The following is a 27,982-nucleotide window of genomic DNA, read 5'->3' on the forward strand; positions in this document are numbered from 1 at the left end:
CAAAAGAAAAAAAAGAAAAAAGCCTTAAAAATTTAAAAGATATTTTCAGTATTCATGGCCCTCATGAGCCTGTGCCCCTCATAGTGCTGTGTTTAGAGCATTGCGTTTTTACCCAAACATAATTGCACAGCAACAAGACAAATAATCGATCCTATCAAAAATGGTAGCACATGTACATGGTTTACTCACGTGCTGATATCCAGCTGTAATTTGCACTCTCCTAATCACAGATATGTTGGACCGGACATCATTTTGCGTCGATGCCCAGCCTGTAATCATGTCCACGGTTGAGATGTGTGTCGGCTGCAGTCTACTGGCCCAGTTATATACTCGTGTTGTGTCTACTGAGCAGGTTGCTGTCCCACATTCACCCTGCTCTCCATTCACCGAGTGACTGACACATTACCGACGACATTAAAGTTAACAGACGTGGAATGTCACAGTGGGCGACTCCATCCCACCAGTGGCCCAGATTCTAGATGAGAAATGTAGTTTTCTCGTGAGCGGCGGTGTGGAGAGTAGAAAGTGAGGCATGAATAGTTGCATGTGTTTATTATGATCTAATTTTAGTTCATTCTTTACTTTGAGTGACTCATTGGTGTTGAAGCAGCTGCAGCTCTTGACTGTGAATGTGATGAAATTTGCTGGACAAAATTAACTCTGATGCTCATCCACCAATTATTTTATTTTAATTCCTGTCTGCTAATTATCCCAATAAATAAACAGAAATCATAATCTTAAATCTCTCTCCAAAAATCAAAAAAAAGAGTGGTGAATCACTCCAAACTGAAGGCTGTTTTTTCATTTATTATTATTTGCGTTTCCTCTCTGGTTTCTTTGCCATTATAAAATGGCATTGAAATTGAGGTCAATCCGTCTGTCTGATCAGCGGATGAATATCTTTTCATAGCTCTAATTCCCTCTTGGCATTAAGAGAATGAAGTCACGCAGGGCCCAAAAATATAGATGCAGAATCATTTTTAATCTCAAAATATAGGGGGGGGGGGGTTACATTCATGTGGAACACAGTAACATACCATATAAGGCGATATGTCGTTCAGCCAGTTTTGTTGGATTTCCAAAAGTTTGGTCTTTACAGTACACATGCAAACAAGAAAATAATTTGGCTCCCCTGAAATATTTTTAGTCAGCTTATTTAGAAAGGAAGTGCAAATTCTGAGGGAGCACATTTCAAATACATTTGTCGTGAGATTTGTTTTGCAGTCATTTTCATAACATACTGTACAAGATAAAGAATATATAAATAGTTACTCTGGAGTATTGCATCATGCTAAAAATAATCTAGGAAATTTGCACAACACGATTTTCAACTCAGAACAGATTCTATGGGAGGTGGTCTGTCGCTTTCAGTTCACTACTAGCAGGTTGAAGGTGTTTAATATTCAATTTAGTGAAGTACTGAAGGCTGATCATGTGGTGCATGTTAGCAAATAAGTTACGCAATCCATTTAATTCCATTTAAGTAATGCATTTTAATTACTTTAGTCAGCACTTCCAAACTTTATGTAAATAATGAGTCATTTTTAATCCATTGTTGATCAGTAGTCAGAAACTGATTACATTTAATGATGGTACTTTAGTTCAATGACATGGCTTCAATCAAATCTAATTGAAAGACATGAATGGTAATAAATTATTACAGAATCCTGACCGCCCACGGATTAAGTTTAACAACAATGATTGCACATTTCCACTGCCCGGATAGGAGTGAATTGAAAGCAAACATGAACCCACCACTTTCATTGTAGTCCACGTTTAATGTCACATAGAATACCTGCAAGAGTTTACAATACACAGGATTATATAGCTATATTGACATCTAGGTGCAATCTAGTTTGGCACAGTTTTAGATATTAAGTGTTCATTCACTTCATTGTTCGTCATAAACGCACAAACTACCACAACAGGTCTATTCACCTGCATAAGACGGTGTCTATTTCACAAAGAACTGAAGATAAATGGAGGTGGTGCTGAGTAATACACTGGTAACGATATTTATTTCAATCGATATACCTTATATAAACTCTTTTTTTTCTGTTTTTGGGAAATGCACCAATTTCTACAATGAGTGCGTTTTCTACAAGTTAATCCGGTTTTCTCATGAAAAGTAATGTGCTCAAATCTGTACACATCCCGTGTATTTTGAAAGACGGCAATCACATGACCAATATGCTGACGGGACTAAACAAGAGCCTTCAACGAATTCGTAAGGAGGCAGATTGAAGTGAAGGCTAGGTCCCAACAATCTGGACTTTCTTCTAGAGATGAGTGTTTAGTGCCATGGGAACCTTGAGTCATTTTAATAATTCTTCATATAGTCCATTCTTTGAGGTTACATTGTCCTTTCAACAACAAATTGTATTTTTATGAAACTGATGGAACAAACTAAATAATGGAGATATCTATACACCGAAGAAGCTGCACTTCATGCAAGGTTGCTATTTAATTTATCTTGTGTCTGAAAAAGAAAGGACATTCATGGGAAAAAATGTATTGGTCAAGCCCCAGCAAAGATTGCAAACAGTTAATACTGGTTAAATGATGATCATCACCTTAATGGTCCACAAATAGAAGACCTTACAATAATGGGACCATTTTTCTGAATTCGTTGGCAAACTGAGGACAACAATTTTTGAAAATATAAATTATTTAAATGAAAATATTTTCAATTAGGGGACATTATTTTTCAAGATCAAGACTTTTCAGTCATTGCTTGCTCTTTAACAGTGATAAATAATTGTGGTAAATATCGTTATCGCATGATGGTGTATTTTTTTTTACTGTGGTAGTATAGCACTAAGTGGAGGTGAAAGGATTAGCTTATCTTTATCAAATCACATTCCCTGTACCTGACTGTGTATTCGACTGAGACACATCTTTAGGGGAGGGATTGCATGCATGGAGCTGGTGCAGACAATGGCAATAGTCAAGCATTTCACCCCATCCTTGCAGATTCACAGTATTCAGAGATGATGTCAAAGGGTTAATGAGTGATTTACAGTGTAGGTCCAGTTTTATGTTCTCTGTGGTCTTCATCATATTCCGTCAAACAGACCTCCGCTGGGCTTGTGCTTGCGACCTGTTGACTATCTCTTGGTACATCTTGGACCTGAGGAATCGTGGGTAGGAGTCTTTCTCCATGAGGCTGTAGACTTTAGCTTGGACTTCATTGAGGCTGGTTGGGGTCGGATCCTCCAGGCTCTGCTTGGTCCTTTCCCTGGTGCGGTAATCGATGTTTACCTGCCGGGATAAGGAAAGTGTAAGAGTCCTATTGTTATTACAACATGCTCCATGCTACTAGGCCATGATTGTTTAACAACCTTAACCAAGTAGTTTTGGCGGCCTTAACCAAACCTTAACCTCAGCAGCGGCAGTTTTCTACCTTTTGAACATGGGCAAATGCCACAGACCTTCTTCTGTTTTCTCTGGTTGTGTAGCCCCAATTTGCATCTTTCTGCTGCCTAGTTTTATAAAAAGACCAACTTTCAGGACCAGTCTTATTTTTACTACCAATTAGTTAAGTTTAGGGGTGGTGTTGCAGTAAACATAAAAAAATAAAAATAAATTAACAAACAATATAGAGCTGCAGGGTTCATCAACACCGCACTTTTCTAGAGAAAATCAATCATATGTGTCCTTTACTAAAGAAATGTCTTTGTGAGATTGGTCTCTATCATGGATTTTATATAATTGTAGGTATCACAATTACTTTGTATAGATATAAAAAAGGCTTTCCCAAAACTTCATGATGTAAATTGAAGAACATAATAACTCCAATCACAAACCTCTCTGGGTGCCTGGATATCAATGAACTCCTGAAAGATCTTGTTTGCTCTCGACACAAGCTTGGTTGAGCTTTTGATCTTTTTGTAATCCTCGCAGGCCATCCAAAACTCGATGTTCTCGTCACTGAACTCTGTCTTGAGAAATGTCCGGAAGGCAGCCAGGCCATCTGGAAAGAACAAGTGAATTAGATGGTAAGTGGGAGGAGGTAAAGACAACAAAAACACTTCAAAAACATGATTGATATTGCAGTGTAGCACCTATTTCTGTCTAGCAGGATGCTGGATGTTTTTTCTCTCCTTATTCAACATAGAGTAGCTTGATCATGTGATAATACCTTTCATCCTGTGTTGATATTTTTCCAGTGCGTACACACTCTTGTTCCCAGAAGCGGGAAACAGCTCTCATGATTAGAACACAAACATATAAGAACAAAATACTCCCACAAAGAGATCTTTTTTTTTGCTGCCTTCATCAGTCAAGATAAGTGATCAATTAATATGCTCCCCACTGGTGATAACACAGAGGAAGGGCTTGTTTTTCTACCGTCCTATGTCACATTGACATGTTATTTCAACCCTTCTCATTTCTGCTGTTTACCTAATAAATCTGGGCAGAGCAGAGGGGATAGTCCATCTGTGCATATTCAACATCATTACTCACACACATTCTGATGAGTGTACACACAACAACATGCAGGTTTACATGATCACAGCGCTACACACACACACACACACACACACACACACTGGACTGATGTTTGAGGAAGCCCACAAATAACTGCGATATCACAAATGGAAGGCTGACATCACAGGCAATAGGGGATCTTCAAGCTGTTACAGTGTTCTCTCCTGTCTACTTGAACTTTATGGAAAGCGTATCAAAGGATTTCCTCAGTTACACACTTTGTGAAAAGCTCTTGGAGAACAAAATATATGAGAATTGAAACTATTCTGCTTTGGTGTCTGCATTAGAATCTGGAGAGGAGACAGAAAAACACAGTGACCGTATTAAAAAAAACAACCCCAAATTAATATTTGTATATCAATTATTAATAGCGTGCAAGGTTGAATTTGCGAAGAACCGTTTGTTGTTCTTGTACGTCTTAGTAGAAAAGTCCAAAATCTGCGACAATTCTTGATAAATTGAACTTTGGATCAGTCTTTAACATCTGTAAACCTACATCAAAACTTGCATGACTCGTCCAGTATAGTCTGAGTTTTATTTTTCCAGTTGTATGGTTAGTATTTACCAAAATGACAGCCCTTTGCAATGGGCAACTGAACAAAAATGAAACTTTCTATGTATTCTCTCTTTAGAGCTTAACTCCATTGACAAAAACAGTAATTTTACCTTGCTGAACATGGGAGCTGCTGAGCTTGCCTGAATTAGTTTATTTGTGTTATTGTTATTTGTTTTATCTTTTAATTGAGCTGGACTTCAATTCATCAAGGATTTTCTCCATTTTGAAGCCTTTGTTCACTGGAGACATGCAAGAAAAGTTCTCTTTACAAGTTCAGTGTTACAAGGGGTGAGTGACTGATATACAAAATTAGTCATTTGGGGGGTTGAAGAATGCTTTTCTTAAAACTGGATTGGCAGCCTAAATGTATTATTTTTTGGCCCATAATATCATGGACTATATAAAATATTGGACAGAAATACCTTGATGTGACCCATTGGTTTGTGCCTTAAATGACCATATCTGGACAACAGGCTAGAGCTGTGGAGGTATGAGGGCTGAATCTGAATCACACTTTGTCAAAGTGGCCACATGTTTCATGATGCCTAACTTTAAGCCTTAGTAAAAATTAAACAGGTAAGTTATATAAAAAATCATCAGTTGTTCTTAATTTTGAAATTTGCTATAGAGACCCAAACCCTTTTTCTATCAGGCTGTAAACATGTTTATTTCTCCTGTAAAGTTGGACATTTTAACACAGGGGGGTTTATATGGATTAAACTGCTCAAAGAGCCAGTCTCAAGTGACCATTAAAGGACCTGCAGTGTTGTGGTGTTTTGGTGCAGAAGGAGTCTAAATTATTTTGACAAAAAAAAACAAAAAAAAAAAACCTGAAAGTATTTTGATTCCCTGAGATAAATTTAAAATGCACTGCAATGCCCTTTTATTTTATTAATTTATTTTTTAAATCATTCATTGCTCACATCTGTTTCAGTACTTGCAGTCTTATTCAGTGCCTTTGTTGGGGCATTGTTGTATATTGGTGAATTACTGCCACCAACAATTAATTAGCATAATAGCATGACACCAAGAGTGGGATGTGAATTGTGCCACCTGTGTGCCACAAACTGCAGATAAATTGGGGACCTTTTCAGAAAAACATTGCCCCGTAGTGTTCATTGTTAACAAAAAAACAACAATGAGGTACTCTATTTGGTTTATTTAAAAACAAGATTGTTTGCTGTCTTGGCTCCTCAATAGTGGAAAAAAAAAATCCCAACTGACATCAGGGCAGCAGAAACTCTGCGCATCTTCCTTCACAGACTGAAAACTCATCTTGATGATTAAATGTGCCACTTTAAGTAAACAAAGGATTTTCATGAATTTGGTGCACTTGCTTGATTCTTTCACTTTTGGGGTTGCACCCACATGGTTCAGTGCACTTTTATTGCAAACTGCTTTGGATCAAGTGTCAGCTGAATAAATGCAATGTATTCCAATGGAATATTTGACACCAAAGTAGACTGAAAAACAGACACAAAAGACTGATTAAGTATTTGGAAAGGAGAGGGACTAATGGTCTGTTGCTCAGCAGGTGGAGATTCAACTGAGGCAGTTAAGTAATACTGACTGAGGGCAAGGATCGACTGAGGGAGACAAAGGGCAGGCAGGCTGAAAATGGAGTGCAGGTGAAGACTGAGGTGAGGCCAGACAAGATGTTTGAGCCGGTTGCAAGCAAGTTAACATGAATTTATTAGGAACTCTGGCTGTGAAGTCAGTGTAGCGAGGAAACTTAATGAACTGAACCGAGGCTGCCCAGAGACTCAAGCTTAAATACACCGGAGCAATTAAGAGCAGCTGGGTGTAATGAGGACAATGGACGGCAGCTGGGGCCAAGACAATCACTGGGGACTCAGGTGTGATCATGAAGCACACTGGGACCAGCTAAAATATAAGTTAAGAAAACACATTGTTGCTAAGCTTAACCCTTGGTCTTGTTTTGTTACAAAAACATGGGGAGAAGGCAATGAGCAACAGAAGAAGAAATGACCCCAAACAATACCAAGAAATAAGTAAAAAATACAAGAAACTTACCTGAAAATGAGCTAAACTAATAAATTAATAAATAAGTATATTAAATACAAAAACCAATCAAGCAAACAAACAACAAAACAAATGAACAAACAACAAAAAAAAAAAACAGCAAAAATAAATAAAATAAAAAAAAAAAAAACAAGGCAAAGCAAACAAGAAAAAAAATTATATTATTAATTATATTAAAATTATAAAAATTATAAGTATTCTGGAACATGGTTTTAAAATGTTATTATTTTTCCTAGCTTTATTTCTTTTTTCATAGACATTTCACCCAAGCTTAAAGTTTTTAATTAATTTTCTAAATTTACTTAGTTCTTACAGTTTGTCAAACATTTCTTACCAAGTTGCTCATCACCTTTTTCCCCATCTTTTTAAAAAGAAAAAAAAATGCACCAATTTGACAAGGGCGCAGAGGTTTAAAAACTTGTGAAAGGCGTCTGAAAGCAGCATAAGAAAGGTGTTGTTGCCCCAGGTTTCAGAGGGTTAAAACACTTGCTAAGTTCTTGACCTCAGCTAAAATACAAATTGTAAACCTGATACAATGACCTTGAAAATCACACCACTGCTGTTTGTCAACTTCACACAATGTTGGTGTACTAACAAGACATACAGCAGCTGACAGTGTGCACAGGTCAGGCCCCAAGCGAACACATAATCAGCATTACAGCCTGAACAATGACACTGCAGTGCAGTCAGGGCTACCTGTAATACACTATCCTTGCTCTTAAATGAAATTAAGGCCCAAGCAAATGCAATATCCTATCAGGGGAACATTCAGTACTGTGTTCCCATTGCTTTGACAATACTTATGTAATGTATGTGTGTGTGTAAATGCTGCAGTTCACCTCAAACAGGATACAAAGGCGTATCACGCTCTCAGCCCGAGAGGGCTCTATTCTCAGCTCTGCAATAAACTTTATGTTTTTCATGGTTGACATTAATGTGTCAAACGGAGGTGTTATGTCACAACCTTGAACAAAACAGATAATTTTCATGTGAGTGCAGGGTGTCTAAAGCTTTCTCTCAGTCTAGACTGGCTGTCTCTGTCCCCTTTGTTAGCGCAGCATTTGATAAGATCACTTTAATCACTTGGATAACAGACCTGTGGGAAAAGTGGTGCATCCTAGTTTTGCAAACTGAGACCAACACTTTGATACACAGCTGTGATTGAGTACAAATTTTGGGGAGATTTTGATTGAAATCTAAAAAAAAAAAAAAAAAAGTAAGACACCCCACACATCATAGAACATTTTTTTTTAGTTTTGGCAGACAGGAGTGATTACAGTTGTGTCCAAAGCCATTCATATCCCGCATGATTAAAAATGTGCTAAATCACCAAAATGTTATTTAAAGAGACATCCATCAAAAGTAATTGGCATTAAAAGGCGAAGAAAAGTGGTGGAGGGAGACCAAATGGTGGAGCAAGGACTTTGCTCTCACATTTCTTACATCAGTTGCAATGACTCACTTCCTCATGTATTTTTTCATTGAGTAATCCAAAGGAAATCAATCTGAAACTATTTTGATAATTTATTCATCATTGAAAGCATTTATCAAGCTAAAACACCGAACATCCATTAAGGCAAAGAGGAATTTTCATGTCAGAGTGTTTGTGTCTGTTGATTTGAATGAAGAAATATAAAGGTGATGCTGCTTTGAATGCACGTTTTCTTTAATCTGTCAGTTCAGTGAATTCCATGTTGCTGATGCTTCGTCACATCAGTTCTCAGCCTGTTTGCAGATGGATGTGTGTGTCTGTGCCAGTGTTTGGTCCATGGGGGAGGTCAGAGACAAGTTTGGTGACTCATTATGTGGTGAGGAGTCCTCACAACACAGAAATGAGACCCTTACATAAGATGAGCTTGGAGGGGAGGAAATGGACCTGTGCTGAGTGAAAAATAGAAACTATTAAAGACACAGGAAAGGCCTATTTTAGTGGCTTTAATTTTCTTGATGCTGGCAGGACTTGACTATTGCAGTGCTGGCTGTTGAAAAATAGAAAATGTTCACTTACATTTGTGCGAGAGGAGACTATCAAATGATTCTGACCATCGAACAACCTCGTCCGTTGATACTCTGATGGAGAGGAAGACAAAGGAAACTACCTGAGTAAGATGCAAACCAACTGCTGTGCTTTCGTGCAATTTTAATACAATATGTTGCTGTATGTATTATTGAAGGGCAGCGGGGTAAATGTATTCATCTATCCTCTGCTCACAGCGGTTATCTGCTCAAGGCTGTAAAGTTATTGTAATATCTGGTTCCATTTGCAAAATGAAATGAGAAGAAAGGAAAGGAGATAGAAGAGGAACAATAGGTGACCCTCGTGCACATTTTAATGCTCTTTTATGAAGTGGCAAAAATGTGATGGGATAACACACTCTCTTGGAGATTAAAGGAACATATTAACATTATTGTATGCCTCCAGCTTTGTAGATGGTATATGTAACATCAGGTTGTTTATGAAACACATTTTTATGAGCATAATAGCCCACTAACAGCTTATCTTAAAAGTTTCAAACCTGCCGTAAGTCTGATAAGAGTTTGTGTTGCTCAGGAAATGATTGCATTGATTGACAAATAAATGAAAGTTTCTTCGAATTATTTTAAGCATCATGAGTCTTTAAAGCTACAGTTGATAACTTTTATGAAATGTCATATTTGCTGAAACTGTCACTGTATTCTGAAAGAAGTACATGCAAGAGAAAATATCATGCTCATCCTTTCTGTTGAAACTGGCTCTCTGGCTCTAATTGGTTGGTTTTTTTTTATGTGCGGTAAGGCCATTAGAATCACTACAAGGCAATAAGCAGTGGATTATGATTTTTTTTAGCGGAGTATTTTTCTCGTTACATGCTTATATAATTATATAAGTGTTACCAACTATAGCTTTAATTTAACATCTGTATGTTATGCAAACAGTAGTATTAGAGCAGTACACAGGTTACGCATTAATAAACCCTGTAATGGACCTCATTTGCACAAATGGTTGTACTTAATATATCATATTGATTATGTTTGGCAGCATAAAATCAAATCTGTTCATCAGACAGACATGCTTATTCGTTAGCATGCATTTGCAATGGTTTTAAAAACCGTTGAGACTGCTTCCAGCAAGAGTAAAAACCAACTCTTGATTTAGTTAAAACAACAAATTTCTTTTTTTGTATAATGAAGAAGAGAGAGTTGACTTGCTAATGTTGCTGGTATGCTGGCTGAAAACTAATAAAATACTAAAAACTAATGTCCTAAAGAAGACAACTTTTACTTCAAAAGTTTAAAAATTTTGAAAGTAGTTTCATAACTCATTCAAACTTTAAAAAGTGTGCTGTCTCAAGGGTTATTTAACACAACAGAAGCTTGGGTTTTAGTTTGTTAAAAATTTTGCAGTCCTGCGGAAGTGTGCATAAGATTTTTTGGCAGACTCACTTCAGACACCTGGCAGTGGTTTCGTGGGCAGGAGGCAAGAACTCAGAGAAGTCGCTGTAGGAGTCAGATTTGTTGGACAGGCAGCCTAGTCTGGTCTTCATTGTGCTGATCCTGCAGAAAGAAAACATAATACTTACAGTATTCTCCTGGCTGTATATTTCTGCATGCAGCTAAAACCCCGTTGATAGAGAAAATACATTCTGTTTATGCAGTGTATGCAGATTAACATGTGGGTGTATGGATTTCTTCTATTCCACTGAGAAGTAAGGTTGTGGGTTTAAAAAACAAGCCCCAAATATATAAATGTGAAAGAAGCAGCTTTTGTCACTAAATGTCCCCTGATCATTTAAAGTTAAACAGATAATACAAAGTGCATTTATTCAGCAAATCACATACAAGTTGAAATGCACTGTAAATGTAAGCTTAAAGAACACTGCCGTCATATTTCAGCCGTTGCTAAGATGGCTGATCGTATGTTTAAGCTTGATGTATTTGGCCTGCCCATTTGGATATTTAGCCTATGTATAAGTTCTTAAATGTTGTTGGGAGACCTGATGAATAAACTGATTGTAAGAAACAAGATGGAGCGAGATAAGGCCAGCTGACTAAACAGGACTGGACTGGATGCAGACAACAGGTGCAACTCCATATGCAAAGAGCTGATTTGGTATAATTCTGCTTCATTTAGCAGGGAGCTTTAAACATCCCTGATATCCAAATAATTCACATCCCGATAAGGTTTCTTGTTCGAGTGTTGTTTGCAGACTTTAAGCCTCTTAGACAACAATTTATGGCTGCAACTGAGCTTTATGAAGGCTGAGATATGGAGGCAGCACTGCCAATTAAAATCTGACAAACAGTTCAGTTTGCATGAATCCACAGTATGCTTCGTAAGATCTGTGCTATATTTTATTTCTATATATGTTGAAGATACTCTATTGTTCAGCTGACTTATTAACCATCAAGGATATAAGGCAATGGACATGGGACAATAGTGTAGCAAAGGCTAGAATTATCAAATTGAATAAACTTAATAAATATACTAGTTGTGTTTATTAATTTGTTGATAGTGACAAAAAAATAAAATAATAAAAATTTTATTGATTGTCTTCAAAATGGCCATTTACTATGATTATAATTTTATAAAAATACTTAGTTTATTTCCAAGAGAGTTTTCAATGCACTGAAATGAACCATATTCCCATTTCCCATCACAATCTGTCCCATCTTATTTGTACACTGCTGCTGTCATGTCCTATTCGTCAATGTTCTCCCTCCGGGACACATGGGTCACTCCAGATGGGGCGCGATCGTAAAGATGCCCCATCAAAGGCCAAAATTTGGTGTAAAAATCGGTCTGATTCATAAGAAACATTTATGAATCCCTTGAGTGGAGAGAAAGACAGTCTTTCTAAATTCAGGCAAAATCCTCCAAGCTTCACTTTTGAACATAAAGGGCCATGACAGAGAAAATCAAGGAAAACAAAACTAGGAAAAGAATGCTGTAACTGCTTCTGATTTCTCTTTGTACTGCAATTAAAGTAAAGTAAAGTAAAAATATCCTATTTAAACATATTGCTCATGGTCTTAAGGCAGTGAGTGTGTGTCCAACCACTTTTGTTACTTTAACAGTGCATAATCTTGGTGCAAAGTAAGAACAAGGGGCAAAAGGGTTGTTTTCAGTCACTTTATTATTCATAGGTGTGTTTTGGGTATGACATAAATTCACCTTATCAGTATCATCTCCCATTCCCTTTAAATCTGCTGTTTACATGGGGAATTTGTAAAATTGGATTAGCAAGCAGTTTTCTGCTAAGAGTAGTGTAATAAGAGTAGTGATGGAACTACGACATTTAAAACTGGCTAGAGGAGAAAGAACTAAACTCTTACTTTAGGAAGTAATCAATGAAGTTACCCTGCTCCTCTTGCACAAGTTTGCACAGCATCTCTCTTAATGGGGAGTCGGACAGCAGCTCTGCTCTGCTCTCTGCTATGTTCACTTTTTAGGGAATGTCATTAATGTTTTTCTCATTATTGATATATTTCACCCACCTGTGTGTCCCTGTGTGTAACAAGTTGAGTGTACGTGCATTGTGAACCTGCATATATTGGCACATCATATTGTCTAAATAATACACCCTTAAGATAGCAAGAAAATACCATGCCATTCTGCCCCTAGGCTAAGTTTTTGTTGATAATTGGCACAATCACTTTCTGCTGCCTCAAATAGCAATGCCACAACAATGCCCCTGTCAACACCTCATTCTAAGAACTACACACCCATACTGGCTGTGAAAGTGACAACTGAAACTATCAATGACAGTTGTGTTGCGCTGTGCACCACTTTTTGCTGGGTCTAAGATAGGGCCCTATAGGTTTCCTTTTAAACCTAATAAACTTGCAAGAAATGTATGATTAAATTGTCAAAAGTAAAAATTCAATCATTGTAAAAATTGGAATGTTGTCCCCTACTAATGAGAAAATTAAGTCTTCCAAACTTTTTTTTTCCGGGGAGATCGAATCACTCCATTAAACATATGATTCAGACAAGCAGCCAGTTTGCTTAGTTTAGCACAAAGACTGTAAAAAAGGAGAAACTGCTTGCCTGGCTCTGTAACAAGCTAGCAATATGCGCCTGCATGCACTCCTAAAGATAACTGAATAACATGTTGAATCTTATTTGTTAAGTCTAAACAAAGACATTAAATGCAAGCATAGTTTAGTGCCAGACCATATGCTTACTTTGATAATGTCTTAATTTTTGAGCTTTAGTTGTGATGTGCTTATTTAAAATCAATCTACAGTTAATCTTTTCATTTAACTCTCCACCAGTCTCAAACAAAGTACCTTAAAAGGAGCCTTTATTTGTATTCTAGCTTACTAAGAGAACCCTACAACCTGAAAAAAAATCATCTCTCTTTGTGGCAATGCTACATAAACATGATGCTTCCATGGCTTTTACATATATATAACCTTTATTTAATCATCTCATTGAGATTAAGATTGCTTTTGAGAGACAGGAGTACAAGCACAACAAACATAGCTAGTCAAAACAAAACAGACAACACATACAACAAACATAAGTGGTTAAAGCATAACATACAAAGAACATACTGTGCAGACATAACAAAAGCATATGTAGCATCAGTGACAATTCACTTAAAAATATTTGAAATTAAATGTCTAAAATCAGCTTGTAGGATGTCATTAAAGTTTTACCATCCTCTCATATTTATCTCATTCTGGTTCTTTTCATCCATCCATCCTTCCATTCATAGTATTTGTCCATACACCTTGAAAAAAGCCACTATGTTACAAGCATACACCCTAAGTATTTTCCTGTCTGGTATCAGTGCAGCAGCTTGTTTTGATGCTTGACCTTGAATTGGGAACATTGTATGAAATGTACTGCCAACCAAAAGTAATTTGCTGGAATTAACAGACTTCATTCGCCACATGAATACCAAGGCTTTTTAAAAATTCACCTTGTGTCCTCAATCTACCTCCAAATGGTTGTTTTGAGGTATAATATGTGTGTGAATGAGAGACAGCGTGTACATTAGTGTTTTGGTTGGACTAATGTATCAGGTTTCTTATATTGCCATTAAATGAACACTGGATGGTGGTCTGTTTTCATCAAGTGTGTACCAAAGAGGTAAATATGAGTTTCTGCATGGACATTTAAAAAAATAAATAAATAAATAAAAAAACATCAGTTAAATCTGCTACATGGTAGGTGAGGAGCATTTGTTTTTGTGGAGGGTTAATGGTTTCTATGTTTTTTCAGAAGCAACCAAGAATAAATCTGAGGAAACAAAACACTTGAGTTTTTGCAACTTGTTCTGGAAGCAGTGTAGATATAAAGCTGTGTGCCCCAGAAACCCAGATGTTATATAAAAACAGATGCACTGGACTGGAAAGGTGGCTTGCGTGTCATCTACAGTATGAGTCATAATCTCGAGGTGCACTTCATTTGTTAATGTATAGCTATTTTCAGAAAGGATTGAAAAAATAATGAGCAGGGATATTTTAAGTGTGGCAGACTATGTATAGACTACGAATTAAAGTTCACCGGTGGAGGGAGTTTTACGTCAGATGTCTCCATAGACTTGTGGAAGGTTATAAAAGAGTATTGTTCAGATAACTTTGTTACACAAGGGTGGAAATAACATCTCTAACATTTAGACTTTTATTAATACCGGACACATCCTTGTCCTTAAAGTCCCACAACCAGGGAGGCCATTGTAAAGTTAGAAATGAAATAAATTACAACAAAAGGTCATACAAAACTCTGGGTTCTTCCTCTAAAGATCCTGTATAAGCTTGTGAAACTGACACGGCACCCATAACATTCAACATGCAAGAAAAATATTGGGGTATGCATTGTGCTTGAGAGAATTTCAGCATATTACGAATATTTATTGGGTACATCCTCTGGGGAACATGATTTTTTTCAGCAAATTTTATGGTTATCTGGTTAGTTTATGTACAAAGTGAATAACAGATAATAATAGAAGTGATAATAGACTTTACATTGGAGAAAACAACATGGCTGCATTGGACTGATTTTTAAAAGTAGTTGGAAATAGTAGTTCATGAAACCATTTTAAAACTATTTTAAAACAAGCTCCTTTTACTGGAGCTTTTGTTAATATCATGCATCATCTTTCCCAGCAAATAAGTAAAGTTGTCTTTAAAATACTCGAAAAAAAAAAGAAATTTTAACCTATACCATTTCAGTAAAATTGGTCACGTCTATATGCCACAAGAGATTGATCAAAAGCTCCCAAAACCCTGAATGGATCTTATAAGATTTTTTTTGTCAGTTAGATTCATCCTCTGAGGACAATGAATAGTCATATATCACTTTATGGCTGCATGACTAGTATGCTTGGTCTGCCAAAGGCTGTTCATACTTTTTCTTACAAGTGGTAATGCACCAAAATTTGTACATATCTGACTCAGTGATTAGCCAGTTATTCTGCATAACCCCCCGTGTTTTTCTGAACGCTGTGATCCTGTTACCAATACGTCCACTTTTACATTCATGTACCTCATAATTTGCAACATTGCCAGTGTGAAGATAATTACATTCTTATTACATGACTTACATTCTATTATATATATGACAGAAAATGTGGAAAAGCATAAAAGATGCTCTTTTAAGTCTTACGCAGATTACTTCTAATCGCCTTGTTGCGTTTGTACAAATAAACAGTTGTTGGCTTCATCATTGTCAGACTTGACCACTGAGTTTTGATTTTACAGCCTCTTTGGTTTTAAACTGTACCATTGTGTATGCACTCCCCATTCATTGATTACATTATTAGACAGAATGATAATAAGTGTAATCTAGAGATTATTTCATGCAGATTGTGTATGCATCAACATGCCATCAGACTCCAATTAGTGCTTTGAATTTCATGTTAACACATATTGCCCAGAATTCACGCATGTCATGAATGCATTAAAATTCAAATATTAAATATTTGCATGTTGGACAGCAGCTTTCATACGCTTGAATTTGTATGTGTGTCAGTTGGCGTGTGGCTTTTTCAGCAGACAGAGGTCATGGAGTGAAGATGATGAGAAGAGACTTGGACATATTGATAGGTCTGCAGTGTGCCAAACTGTCAATAATGCCACAGCAGGTCTCCACCTCCTTCTTTTACGCCTTCTCCCCCTCGTCTCTCTTGACAAATCTACATCTCTCTGACTGTTGTGCACTGCATTCTGCGTCTGCAGTGTGGTGCAGACACGTGCCGCAGCTGAGCTATTTATAAAAATCCCTGACAAATCCATGTAGTCAGGAGGCAGCAGTGCATGTTCTATTCAGCCATGCAGCAAGGCCGGCTCCTGGAGGAAAGAGGCTAAAAACAGCAACAGCACTCTAATGCCTCAGATATACACAAGTGCCTCATGAATTTAAAAGTATACAAGCAACATCCGCGAGACATCCGATGCCTGAGATGCCTGAGATGCCTGTGGGGTTGGTGGATTAAGACGTAAAAACTCTAGATCATGGAAGCTGTGTGTATATGTATGAACATCTTCTTTGATGTTACCTAACTTGGTGCAATGCAGGTTTTCAGATTTTCCTAAATGTCCTCATTTCTTGATGCTGCCAGAAGACACCCAGCTGTTCAGTGGCTATATGCAGTATTATCTGAAATTCTTTAAAGTGATTATAAAACTGCTTTTTAAAAAACAATATTAATACATGAATTCATCTATACACAGACAAATCCAACAAATATCCTATGCAACTTCTCTACATAAAAATGCAGAACATTCGCTATATGTAAGTAGGTGGACAGCACTGATCAATAGATGTACATTTTACTATATTTTATACAGCATAATAATGCATGTATAACTGCTCAAGTACTCTAAATCTGCATCTGCTGACGTAAACGCTGACGTTAAAGGCCAAGTGTGTCTCGCAAGTCAAACAAGGAACATCTTTAGAGCAGGGCACATCTCTGCTCTCATTCCTGCTCAGTGCAAGTAAAAATAACTTGTCAAGTTTTTAGACCATTTTGGCTGCACCTATAAATAGCAGATCACGTTTTGGTCTAAAATCTGCCAACCTATGTCATGCTGTTTTTATATTGACCTGTATACCTCTCTGTGTATATACATATTTATTACTTCTCATTATGCTTATACAATCCTCCTATGTTGGGTCTACCACAAATTTCTATTCTATTGCCCTCTTGTATGCTGTACAAATGAAGCTGCCTTGCCTTGCCTTGCCTTGCCTTGCCAATCATACTATATATTTAAAAGGATTATACAAAATTCAGAATGTATAAATTTTCTCTATATCATTTCTCAACATTGAGGTAACTGAGCTGGTGGCCAGCAGCTAACGGTGCTAACTCCAGGAGCAGTGCAACAGCTTTACAACAGTGCTGTTGGAGCTAATGGGGGGAAGTGGAAGGTAGGCGCTATGCTTCAGTGATGTGATATCAGCCGTAACTGCTGTATGAGCGCAGTGTGAAGCAGTGGCAATGAGCTAGCTATGTGGGATACACACATGCACCGACATGCATATGCAGCTCAGATTACTGCACATGTAGAAGAAGCTTGACTTAATTCTCTCTGAACATTGCAAACATTTAATTTACGTTTATATTTTAGCCTTATGTTGTAACTTGCACTGTTTTATGTCTTAGCATCTCATTTTACTATTACTTGCATGACTTTTTTTTACAATGCAAATAGCTGAAGGAAGCCAGAGATCTTCATTGCCAACAACTGCTTCTCTGTAATTGTTGTGCATAGACATGAAAGAACTTGAACTTGATTTTCAGACAACACCTAAAATTGCCAAACTTTGTCCTTTAGATGGATTGCTGAGCAAGCACAGGCACAAGCCTTTATCTGCAAAATGTCTCTCAAATCAACAAGTAATGACCACAATGACCACAGAGAGACACAAAACCTCAAAAATAAAATGCAAAACGACTACAAAAAGATGCAGAATCACAGGTATGACTGTGTGTCTTGTTTCTGTAGTAGAGGTGGTAGGGTCTTTTACATGTCTGTGCCCAGGGCCTTTTTGTGTCATAATCCGACCATGCCACTGCTAAAATAACATTAAAAAAATAAAAATAAAAAAAAATACTTTAAAAATCGTAAACCAGTTATTAAAGGTAGGCTCAATTAACTGGCCTCGTACTTACTTTTAAATTAAATTAATTAATATTAATCCTCTCATTTAACTCCCACAAAGACAAATACATGTCTTTGAAATCAAATGATCCCTTTAGGTTTCATTCAACTGTTCACAAATTTTTGTGAATATTCTGTCTAAAATATCCCCTCCAGTCTTTATACAATATCACCTGACCTGTCTTACTTTCTCACAGTCTTACTTTTTAGCAGCCGTCTCTCACATGTCCATTAATTATCTGAGATTCATGAACTTGTTAATGAATTCAGTTGCTCAACTGTCAGCCTCTCCACCACCGCCACTTTTTTCACACACATTAAAAACAGAATCAGCAGCTTGTGTTATCTCTGCGGAGCCACTGAGCTGTCGGATGCTTTCCTTCTAGGACAGTGTGGCCTTGTTGTGCTGATTTATTTAAAGAGAACAGGGTCAAAAATAGTCAGCCGAACACCACTGAAGGAATCATCCACTTCCTCAGGGCTAATCAGAGGCATTTCCAAAATGTCGGCAGTGGCAGACACTTCAGAATTTCAAGAAACTTGAGTAGACACACACACTTGAGTAGATCCTAAACTAATTGAAAGAAAAAAGCTTTCAAGTTATAGGTTAAGTTTCTATTGGGCAACACAAAAAGATATACTGGGCTTAAAGGAAACTATTAATTGCTCACCAGGCTCTTTAGATCTGAAATCCCAAAGTACTGGATGTCTCTCACATTTTGTGTAATTGGTCCCCAATGTATGAAAATGTAATCACATTCATTATCTAGCTTTCACTGTCAATTCATTCCAGCTCACACTTTTAGCTGTTTCCAGGCTAATTAAGATGCACTGTGACTCAGATGACAAGTTAACAGGGGTGACTGAGCAGCAATTCACACTTGGCAAGTACGGGCATGTCCCTTTCCTCTCTGCAGCCAAGCTGTCAGATTTGGGGCTTGAGTCAAAAGAGCACAATAGTGGTCTTGCACTTGTGCGTTTGCACGTGTGCATCTGTGCTATATGCTGCCTTGACAGCGGAAGGCCGAATACCCGCAGCCAGACCACCGAGTATGTGTCAGGCCATCTGATGTGTTTCCAACATTAGAAACAACAAGAGGGATTTGGGTTCATTTTGATCAGCACATGCATCTGTTGTGCCCGGCTGGCTCAGTAGGTTGGACAGGACTATCACAACACACTGTGGCCTGAGGAGTCACTGCTCTGAGCCAGAAAGCCCTGCAGCTACAAACACCATTGCTGCTCTCTGACCCGTCTCCTTGTGCCAACATGTTATCTCACTGGAAAAGCATCCAAAGGTAAAAAGTTACAAAGAATGTCAGTAAAAGTACAAAGAAACCTTTTCTGTCACATTTAAGGATGCCAGTTTTGGGTAATTTTACTTTTGAAAGGCAAACATTCACTAACCCACTTCAGCGCTGCATTTCAATGCACTAGCCATTAAGAGGTGGTAAAAAAAGGATTTTTTTGTTGTAAACACTTTATTTTATTTAATGTTGTCTTTGATGCATAGAAACAAGCTATTTGGCTTTCCATCACTTAGGGTGAGCCAGCCCGTTCTCATTCCGAACTTGTCACTGTTAGTTAGGCATACAAGCGCAATGCCAAAAGCCACCTTCCTCGGCCAACCGGAATGTAGCTGGACAGCATCAGATGAGAACAGGGTTGGACAGGACTGGTGGCGTTGTTCTTGTACACCGGTGGACTGCTGGTAAGCACCAGGCATATCCAGATGCAATGGGCATGGCCGGTGTCACGTGAGGCTGACTGATGGAGCTGGTGGAATTGGGGTGAGCTGGGTGGGGACTGAAGAATGGGCACCAAGGATGAGCCATGTGGGGTGCTGTGTCGTTAACTGCAGTGAAGAACCTAGACTGATACGTTTAACTGGTCAAAATTATTCTCAGTGGTTAACCGGTTAACGGTTAACTGTTGACATCCTTTGTTACATTACCACATCTTTATAAAGGGAGTAGTTGGTTTGAAGCTATTTTATATGTGTGTGTGTGTGTGTGTGTGTGTGTGTGTGTGTGTGTACTTTTCTCTGTGCCAGAGGTCTGTGATTGCTGCTGTTTACCGTAAACAGACTCTGGTGAATCAAGGCCAGTACAGAAAATGCTTCTGGGAAAACAGTGTTAAGAAAAAATGCATTTCCCACACATGAGCCGATATTTTTTATAAAAGAGCATGCCGATAAAATTATTGTTTATTTGTGTTTTTTTGCAGTATACATTAGGATTTATAGAATGAAGGTGTGATAAACTTAATTTTGCTTTTGTGTGGTAAAAAAGTCCTCAGTTAATGCCACTTTTCCCTTGTGAAGCTGATTCTAAAATCTGCTTAGATAACAATGCTATAAACTGGATCATGAATTATCATTTTCTATGTTTAATATCAATGATTGAGCTGTCACTTCCTCTGTACTTGTGATGAATTAATAAACAGGTGCTATGTATAGACACAGCTGTGAGTAATACTGGCACGTACAGCTGGTCTGACATGGTTGGCGAGTCTTGCCAACGTGAAGCAATCAGTAGAATTACACTCATCTGCTGTCCTCTTCATTGGAAGGTAGAACAAGTGGAAGAGGTGGTGGTATTGATATTGATGCATTAAGACACTTATATAACCCAATCTAATTTTGATGGAAATAGCACCAATGCTTACAAGTATTTCTGGCTTTGTGGGTACTTGTGTCTATTTTCAACCATGAGTGTCTTACAGCAGGCCCCAGGTTACCCACAAAACTAAAAATATGCTCAGAAATGTTGACAATTATGGCAATTTCAGAAACTAATTTTCAATTTTCCACTGTTCTTTTTCATTCATTCTGTATTGGGTAGTTATGCAATATAAAATATGAATTATTTGTTATTGAAGGACTAAAAACTTCATTTTGGTATAGATTAGAGTTTTATGACTGTGTTTTGCACAGTTGTGATGACAAAACGCATTTTCATTTCCAACTTGTCAAATATTGATGCGTCAGTGGGCTTTCAAATCAAAATATGATGCGCTAGGTTCCCCCTTCTGAGTCACTTTTGGACATTCAGGGATGGCGGGTAAATTAACACTTGTTGCATGCATCGTGCCATTTCAAAATAAACTTCCATTTTCCCAGCAAATGTACAATTTCTACTCATTAAATGTATAAAGTCTCTTTTAAAAATCTCTGATTTTGAGTTTACTGCCTTAGATTAATAAGTAATAATAATAAGTTCCACTATACTGTAATAAGTTACACTGGTTTGATGAAGTAATTACAGTAGCTGCATAACTTCTTACCATTTTTAACAGGGTAACTAGTAATATGCAACAGTTTACACTGGAAGTTAATTATAAAGAAGAAAACAATAAAAACAATAATGATCTCTTGTTATGCACATGCACATCTTCAAGGTGTTAATATGTTCTATACATAATATAAAAAATCCAAAAATATATGGATGGGGACAGATTATTAGAAGACAACATGTAATAGACTTTATAATCTGGATTTGTGAATCCTGTTCTTCATGTTGCATTATGTTCCATTACTGTGCAGCCCCTGAGTCCTCTGAGGCCTCCTATGATGACACCTGAGCACATCAACAGTATGGCAGGTCAACCTGGGATAAAGCCACGCAGGGGCTTTTCAGACCATAGTGCCTTGATGCTATTTTCATCTATTTTTCTCCTCAGAATGGTACACTCATGTACAGTTAGATTAATGTCACTCCCCAGCCGTGCAGGCCCCACTATCTATTTATTTTGCATCAGCTTAATCTGTGTCCAGTTCAAAAGCTCCAGCTTATAATTTAATCTCTAAAAGAATAGAAATGCGCTGTGCAACCCTTACAGGGACATGGGACATTATGTATATATCTCTGCAACGTGTTTGGCTACCTGAAAAGGATTGCCCATCTGCTCTACAAACGTTACTAGGTTCATAATCTTTTCACTGAGGTGCACTCATGTTCATTTGGATTAGTGTTGCTGTCTCACCTGTAGGTGTTCTCTAGTTGCCACTTTTTTGAGACAGACTTGCACTGACAAACATGTTTGTAAAACACTTGTAGAAGACTTTCATAAACTCGCTGCATATTTGAACTGAGTATTGCAGTTCATTGTAAAATATAACCAGGGCAATTGTTTAGAAAATTCATAGTGAAGTGAGATAAAATCTGATGAATTAGTACCAATGATAATGGCTGCAAACAATAGAAGCAATACCTAACCAATAATTCAACATCTAATTTTATTGTATATGTATATGCATGTATACTGCATATGCTTGCTCTATAATTGCCATTTATATCTGTTAGTTAAGAAGTTAACTTAGTCTTTGGGAAATTTTGACAGTCTTGGTTGCTTGTTTCTCTCCCAGATGGGGAGAGCCTCTTTGTTATGTAAGCAGTTCATTTGGGAATAGCCAGTGACAAGCTGTTGTCAGGTGCAAATGGGACAGAGAAAAAAATTGGGGACAACTTGGGACACTTGGGTTTCTGCTTATTAAGATAAGTATGAAGCTCTGCTCATTAACAACTTGTAAAACTCCACAATTAATTAATTATGCAACATTCTTTAGTAGTTGATGTATTTTCTTATATATGTTTTGCCATACATTAGAGCAACTGTAAGGTATTTCCATTTCCCCGAGGGAAGAATGAAGTATTTCTGATACTGAATCTTCTGAATTCTCATCAGTCTCACTTTGCAAACTGGTGTGGTGTTTGTTTGTAATTTATTTATTGTTGTAGGAGGGTCAGTTAAATATTTTACACCAATATTTAGTTTTGCAATGGTCTTTAGTTTTACACTACTATGTTATTTTTTAAAACCCCTTTAAGGCCAAGTCAGGTGTTTGATAAATTATATGTCTCCAAACTGTGAGTAGTGTTGCACAGGAATTATCCTCAAGCCTACTACTTGCTACTTTGGAGCCATGCAGCTTGGTTAACCAGGTTTACTAGCGGGCAGGGGGGGGGGTTCTTGGGGGCATATTATGGGCTCATTGACCAAATGTGTTAGCAGTATACGTATAACATCTGCAGAAAAAAAAAAAACCCAATGATTTGGAATAGTGTTTTTGCTGACCTGTAAATGCAAGTAAAATATTTACTCTCCTTTTAGCTCAGTTTACCTCCACAAACTCATCTAGCTGCTAAATGGTCTGTTATGTTTACAGCTGATTACTAGCTTCATCTGGCTGCTGTTCCTGGTGGGCAGGTAGCACACAGTCTGTGTATCAGAGGTGTTCACAGTAAACAGCTACATGTTTCTGCTGGACTTGGTGAGAGTGCTAAGAGTAAACTATCCCTTAAATGCACTTTAAGTCCAAAACAATGAGCAGAAGGATGATGAAATATTCAGTGGGGCTTAGACATATATGTGAAATTTTGTCATAATTAGCCTTTAAATTCTTGAATTATGGACAAAACATGTTTGTTAAGGTCACAATGACCTTGACTTCTGACCGTCAAATTCTAATCATTTTATACAAGTCCACATGGACATTTGTGCCAAATTTGAGAAAATTCCCTCAAGGTCTTATTGAGCAATTGTGTTCACAACAATGAGATATGCAAGGTCACAGAGACCTTGACCTCTTACCACCAAATTCTCATCACTTGATTGTTGAGTCCAAGTGGACTTTTCTGCCAAATTTGAAGAATCGCCCTCCAGGCATTTTTGAAAAAAAAGTGTTGTCACATTATGGCATGCCTCTTGAGACATATATATATAATATATATATATATATATATATATATATATATATATATATATATATATATATAAAAAAAAAAAAAAAAAAAAAAAAAAAAAAAAAAAAATATATATTATATATATAACTGATTCGCATATCATGCTTGAAGCTCTTAACACTCTCACTGACCTCAGAGATAAGGGAAGGCAAAGAAGGCTTTCCAATCCCAGCTATGTCAGAATACACTCAGGTGAATCTGCCTGTCACTGGCTGGACAGGACTATTAAAACCACATGTGTGCCAGGGGTGTTCAGAATGATAAGACTGCACCACTGACTTGCCTTAGCCTCTGGAGAACATTTCAAATGGTGATAAAATTAGAGCTTGTCATCCACTGTAGGCTATATCCAAACATGATGGGATGTGACTAGACTGACTGGGCTTTTGCATGATCCAGCTTTCTAGTTTGGGGTAGTGGTAGGGTAAAAGTAGAAAGAATTAATGGCAAATGACAAATTATTCATGATTTGGGGCAGTACTTGGGTTTTGCTGATGAGCTATAGCCACACAGTGTAATCCGAGGGAGAAATACACATGCAAATCTTAGATTTTTAATGTTACATCAAAGTTTGCAGAACATTGATGGAGTTATAAAAAGTAATTTATTAATTCAGTGGCCAATTGTGGGAAAGCAAAATGGCTGTCATGTGTTTGTCAACATTATAAATATATGTAGTGAATTAGCACATCTAAGCAGTCACCCTCACCGCCATGTGTCACAAACCCTGTGATGCAGGTGTACTGTACTCCAGTGTATTTAATGGGAACATGAGCTTTGTTCCTCTCAGCTTTAATTGAACTGCGCTACAGACTGAGCGTGTCCCCTATGTCTCCTGCCTTCAGCCACTTATGTAATCAGTGTGTTCTAGGTATTTATTTTGCATCACAGAAAGCAGCTCCACTCTTTGGCCTCTCGCTCTGTCTACTGAAAGCTTTTCTCTCAATATAGTATGCATGTAGCAAGGACTCTGACGCCAGCTTATACTTAAATAACCAAATGTAGTCTTCATCTGGCAGGGAAATGATCCCAAATTGGGGTGCAGTTAAAAACATCCCTTCCCAAGGTTATTGGTTTAAATGTGTCCCTGACTTTAGCATATAGTTTCATGTAATCACTTGCAGAAGCAATCCTAAAGCAGATGACCAAATAGAAAAATCTGTCACATGCTGACATGCTTCTCTCAAAAAAATCAACAAAAAAACAAACATAAAATAGCTCAGAAAAATTAGTCTTCAGAACAGTCTGAAGCCTGTAGTTCTTGCTCACAGGTTTACTTTTACACATGATAACATCATTATTTGAAACTATGGCTGTGTTTAATCTAAATATTAGGAAAAGCAATAGGTCTGCCTGAAGGGACCCATGTTAAGGTGAAAAATCAAACAAACATAACATTAAAACAGGAAGCAAACCTGCATCAATGTCTGGGTTTATCTGTTCAACCTGTCCACCCCCCGTTTGCCCTATAGGTGCCCTAACGCTCCTTAAATTAAGTCAGTACTGGCAGCATTTCCACCTGGCGCTGTCCTGCTATGTTTCATGCACACATGAGATTTTCCGTTCGGCCATGTTCTGAAATGATGCTGCCTATGGGCGTATCAGGTAGATGCGGCAGGCGATCCGGCCGTCTACCTGAGTATAATAACACAGTGAACGGTTCTGTCCGGCTGAACTCTCACCCGACACCATCCAGCGGCTTTTCATGTGCACACAAAAGATGTCTTTTGTTGTTGAGCTCTTACAACAAAAGCACTGACGAAGCAGCGCTATGTTACGAGTTTGGCATGAGAACGTGACAGTGGTGTCATGGTTAACACTGTTGCTTCACAGCAAGAGGGTCCCACGGTGGGGGCACTTATTTGCGGAGTTTGCATGTTTTCCCCATGCTTGCGTGGGTTCTCTATGGGTTTTCTGGCTTCCTCCTACATTCCAAAGACATGCAGGTCAGGTTAATTGGTGACTCTAAATTGCCCTTAGGTTGAATGTGAGCGTGAATGGTTGTCTGTCTATATGTGTCGGCCCTGCGATAGTCTGGCAACCTGTCCAGGGCGTACCCCACCTCGCGCCCAATGACAGCTGGGATTGGCTCCAGCGCCCCATGGACCCTTGCGAGGACGAGCGGTTACAGACAATGAATCATGAATTGGCATGAAAACAGGTTGATATTAGCAAATAAAATTTGTAGGAACTAGAATGCCACCAAATAGTGCTTTCTTTAAAAAAATAAAATTCGAATACATAGATATACTGTATACATATACATACATATACTTTGTATATAATATATATATGATCACATTTCAGCAACACCTCTGGATTATGCTTTATCAATAATGAGGCAACAGATATATTAAACGTGTGCTCGCTATATGTTCATATTGTCTAGAAAACGCTCTCTGGAAGAATATTTTTTCATTTTTCTGCTAAGTTGTGCAGATTTTTATCGTCAGGGAAATCATACTGCTTTGCTAAAGAAATATAATAAGACATTGTGGGAGGAAAATTTACTGTCCTGCAAGAGTTGTTGAGGAGATCAATACCACTCTTATGTTTGAATGTTACATAAGAAGCCATCAATTGCCTAGCTTAGATTAGCACAAAGACTGGAGGCAGGAGAAATGACTGGCCTGGCCCTGTCCAAACGTACCAAAATCCCATAACCAGTACCTCTAATGCTCCTTAATTACTATGAGATATTACAAGTACCATGGTCAATGGCATACTGTACAAGAGGGCAAGTAGGGGTAAAAGGGTTCAAAAGTGAAACATCTGAGTCTTATGGAAGGGTCTGAATGCACCTCAACCCGAAGTAGCTTGTGTGAGCTTCAAAGCCCCTTACTCCATCTTTGATAGCTTGGATAAGTGACATTTAGTGGACTGAAAAAGCCCTCAGAGCTTTCAGCTTCAAGAGAGGGAAGGTGGGAGGGTGTGAACTGATTTTCAATAGTGTTCACAGGAAATGGTAATGAAAGCATGCGTGAATGAGCAACACTTGGATAGACAGTTGGACATGCAGCCACACAGAGTGTATACAAACACTCTTAAAATTAGCTGGATTGTAGGTTATAAGAGCACTCTTGTATGCAGCTTGTATTTCTCCCCTGCAGTAGTTTGATTACTGTTTCCAATATAAGCCATCAATTGATCAACATTGTTTCCACTAATGTTACATTAACCCTCCATCCAAAGCGGCAGAAAATAATCAGCCCCATGGACCATTTAGAATGACAAAGACCCACATAGTGCCTTAGAGTCGTGTCAACAGAAGAATTACATAACACTTCGTAATCCAATAAATAATTATGGATCCTTTACCTTGAGTCTGGTGTGTGCGAGAGATGCTGGACTCTTTCTCCCCTTCTTATTTATCACTGCCTATCCCCAACGTGTGTTTTGGCAGAACGCTGTCTCCGTCTGGCCAATGCTGGTGTGTATTTGTACGAATCTGTACAGCTCAGAACCGAAGATATCTAGTGTTTCTGATGCCAGCGAGTGGGAGCTACACGCGGCATGCTCATTGGTGTGAAATCGTGGGGGGAGAGAGCAGCCGAGATGGATAGAGGGAGAGGCAGACGGGGTGGAAGCGGAGGGAGATGGAGGGAGGGGGAGAAGCTTTGTTTGCACGGGGAAATCTCCAAGGACAACACAAGCACATCTGTGGAGTAGAGAAGCGCTGTTCAGGGATGTTGTGGTTGAAGGGATGGAAACATAAATGTGTGGTGAAGGAGGGGAGCTGGCAGTGGACGTGGAGGTCTGAAGGTTTGAATCCTGGAGAAAAAAAAAACTCCACAAAGAGATAAAATGATTTGAATAACATTTAAATTCATATTGTACTGACAGAACAAGTTAATCAGTCTATTCATTTTTATTTTTTTTGCTCTTTTTAAAATTGAAAATCATTGTAAATTTAATATTTTTCTGTTTTTTACTCTTTAAGAGATTTAAGGTTTAATTTTTTTAAGTGAGGTTGTAGTGGATACTTACATAGACAGTACATTACAGACAATAGATAGTTTAGAGAAGCAGACTGGAGTTCGATATGGAA

At 37.9% G+C, this 27,982-nt stretch overlaps 1 protein-coding gene across 1 annotated transcript; it reads right to left on the reverse strand.

Moving 5' to 3' along the window:
• Positions 1–1,004: 1,004 nt before the first annotated feature.
• On the reverse strand, positions 1,005–27,450 carry LOC121965035 (regulator of G-protein signaling 8-like). The gene is made up of 5 exons (XM_042515201.1): positions 27,253–27,450; positions 10,514–10,624; positions 9,099–9,160; positions 3,807–3,973; positions 1,005–3,261 (listed from the first exon to the last, which is right to left on the reverse strand). The coding sequence occupies exons 2-5, from the start codon at positions 10,612–10,614 to the stop codon at positions 3,067–3,069; spliced, it is 525 nt and encodes a 174-aa protein (XP_042371135.1). The 5' UTR covers positions 10,615–10,624; positions 27,253–27,450; the 3' UTR covers positions 1,005–3,066.
• Between the last annotated feature and the right edge of the window lie 532 nt (positions 27,451–27,982).

This window comes from Plectropomus leopardus, chromosome 3 (genome assembly GCF_008729295.1).
Source record: "Plectropomus leopardus isolate mb chromosome 3, YSFRI_Pleo_2.0, whole genome shotgun sequence".
NCBI classification, from domain to species: Eukaryota; Metazoa; Chordata; class Actinopteri; order Perciformes; family Serranidae; genus Plectropomus; species Plectropomus leopardus.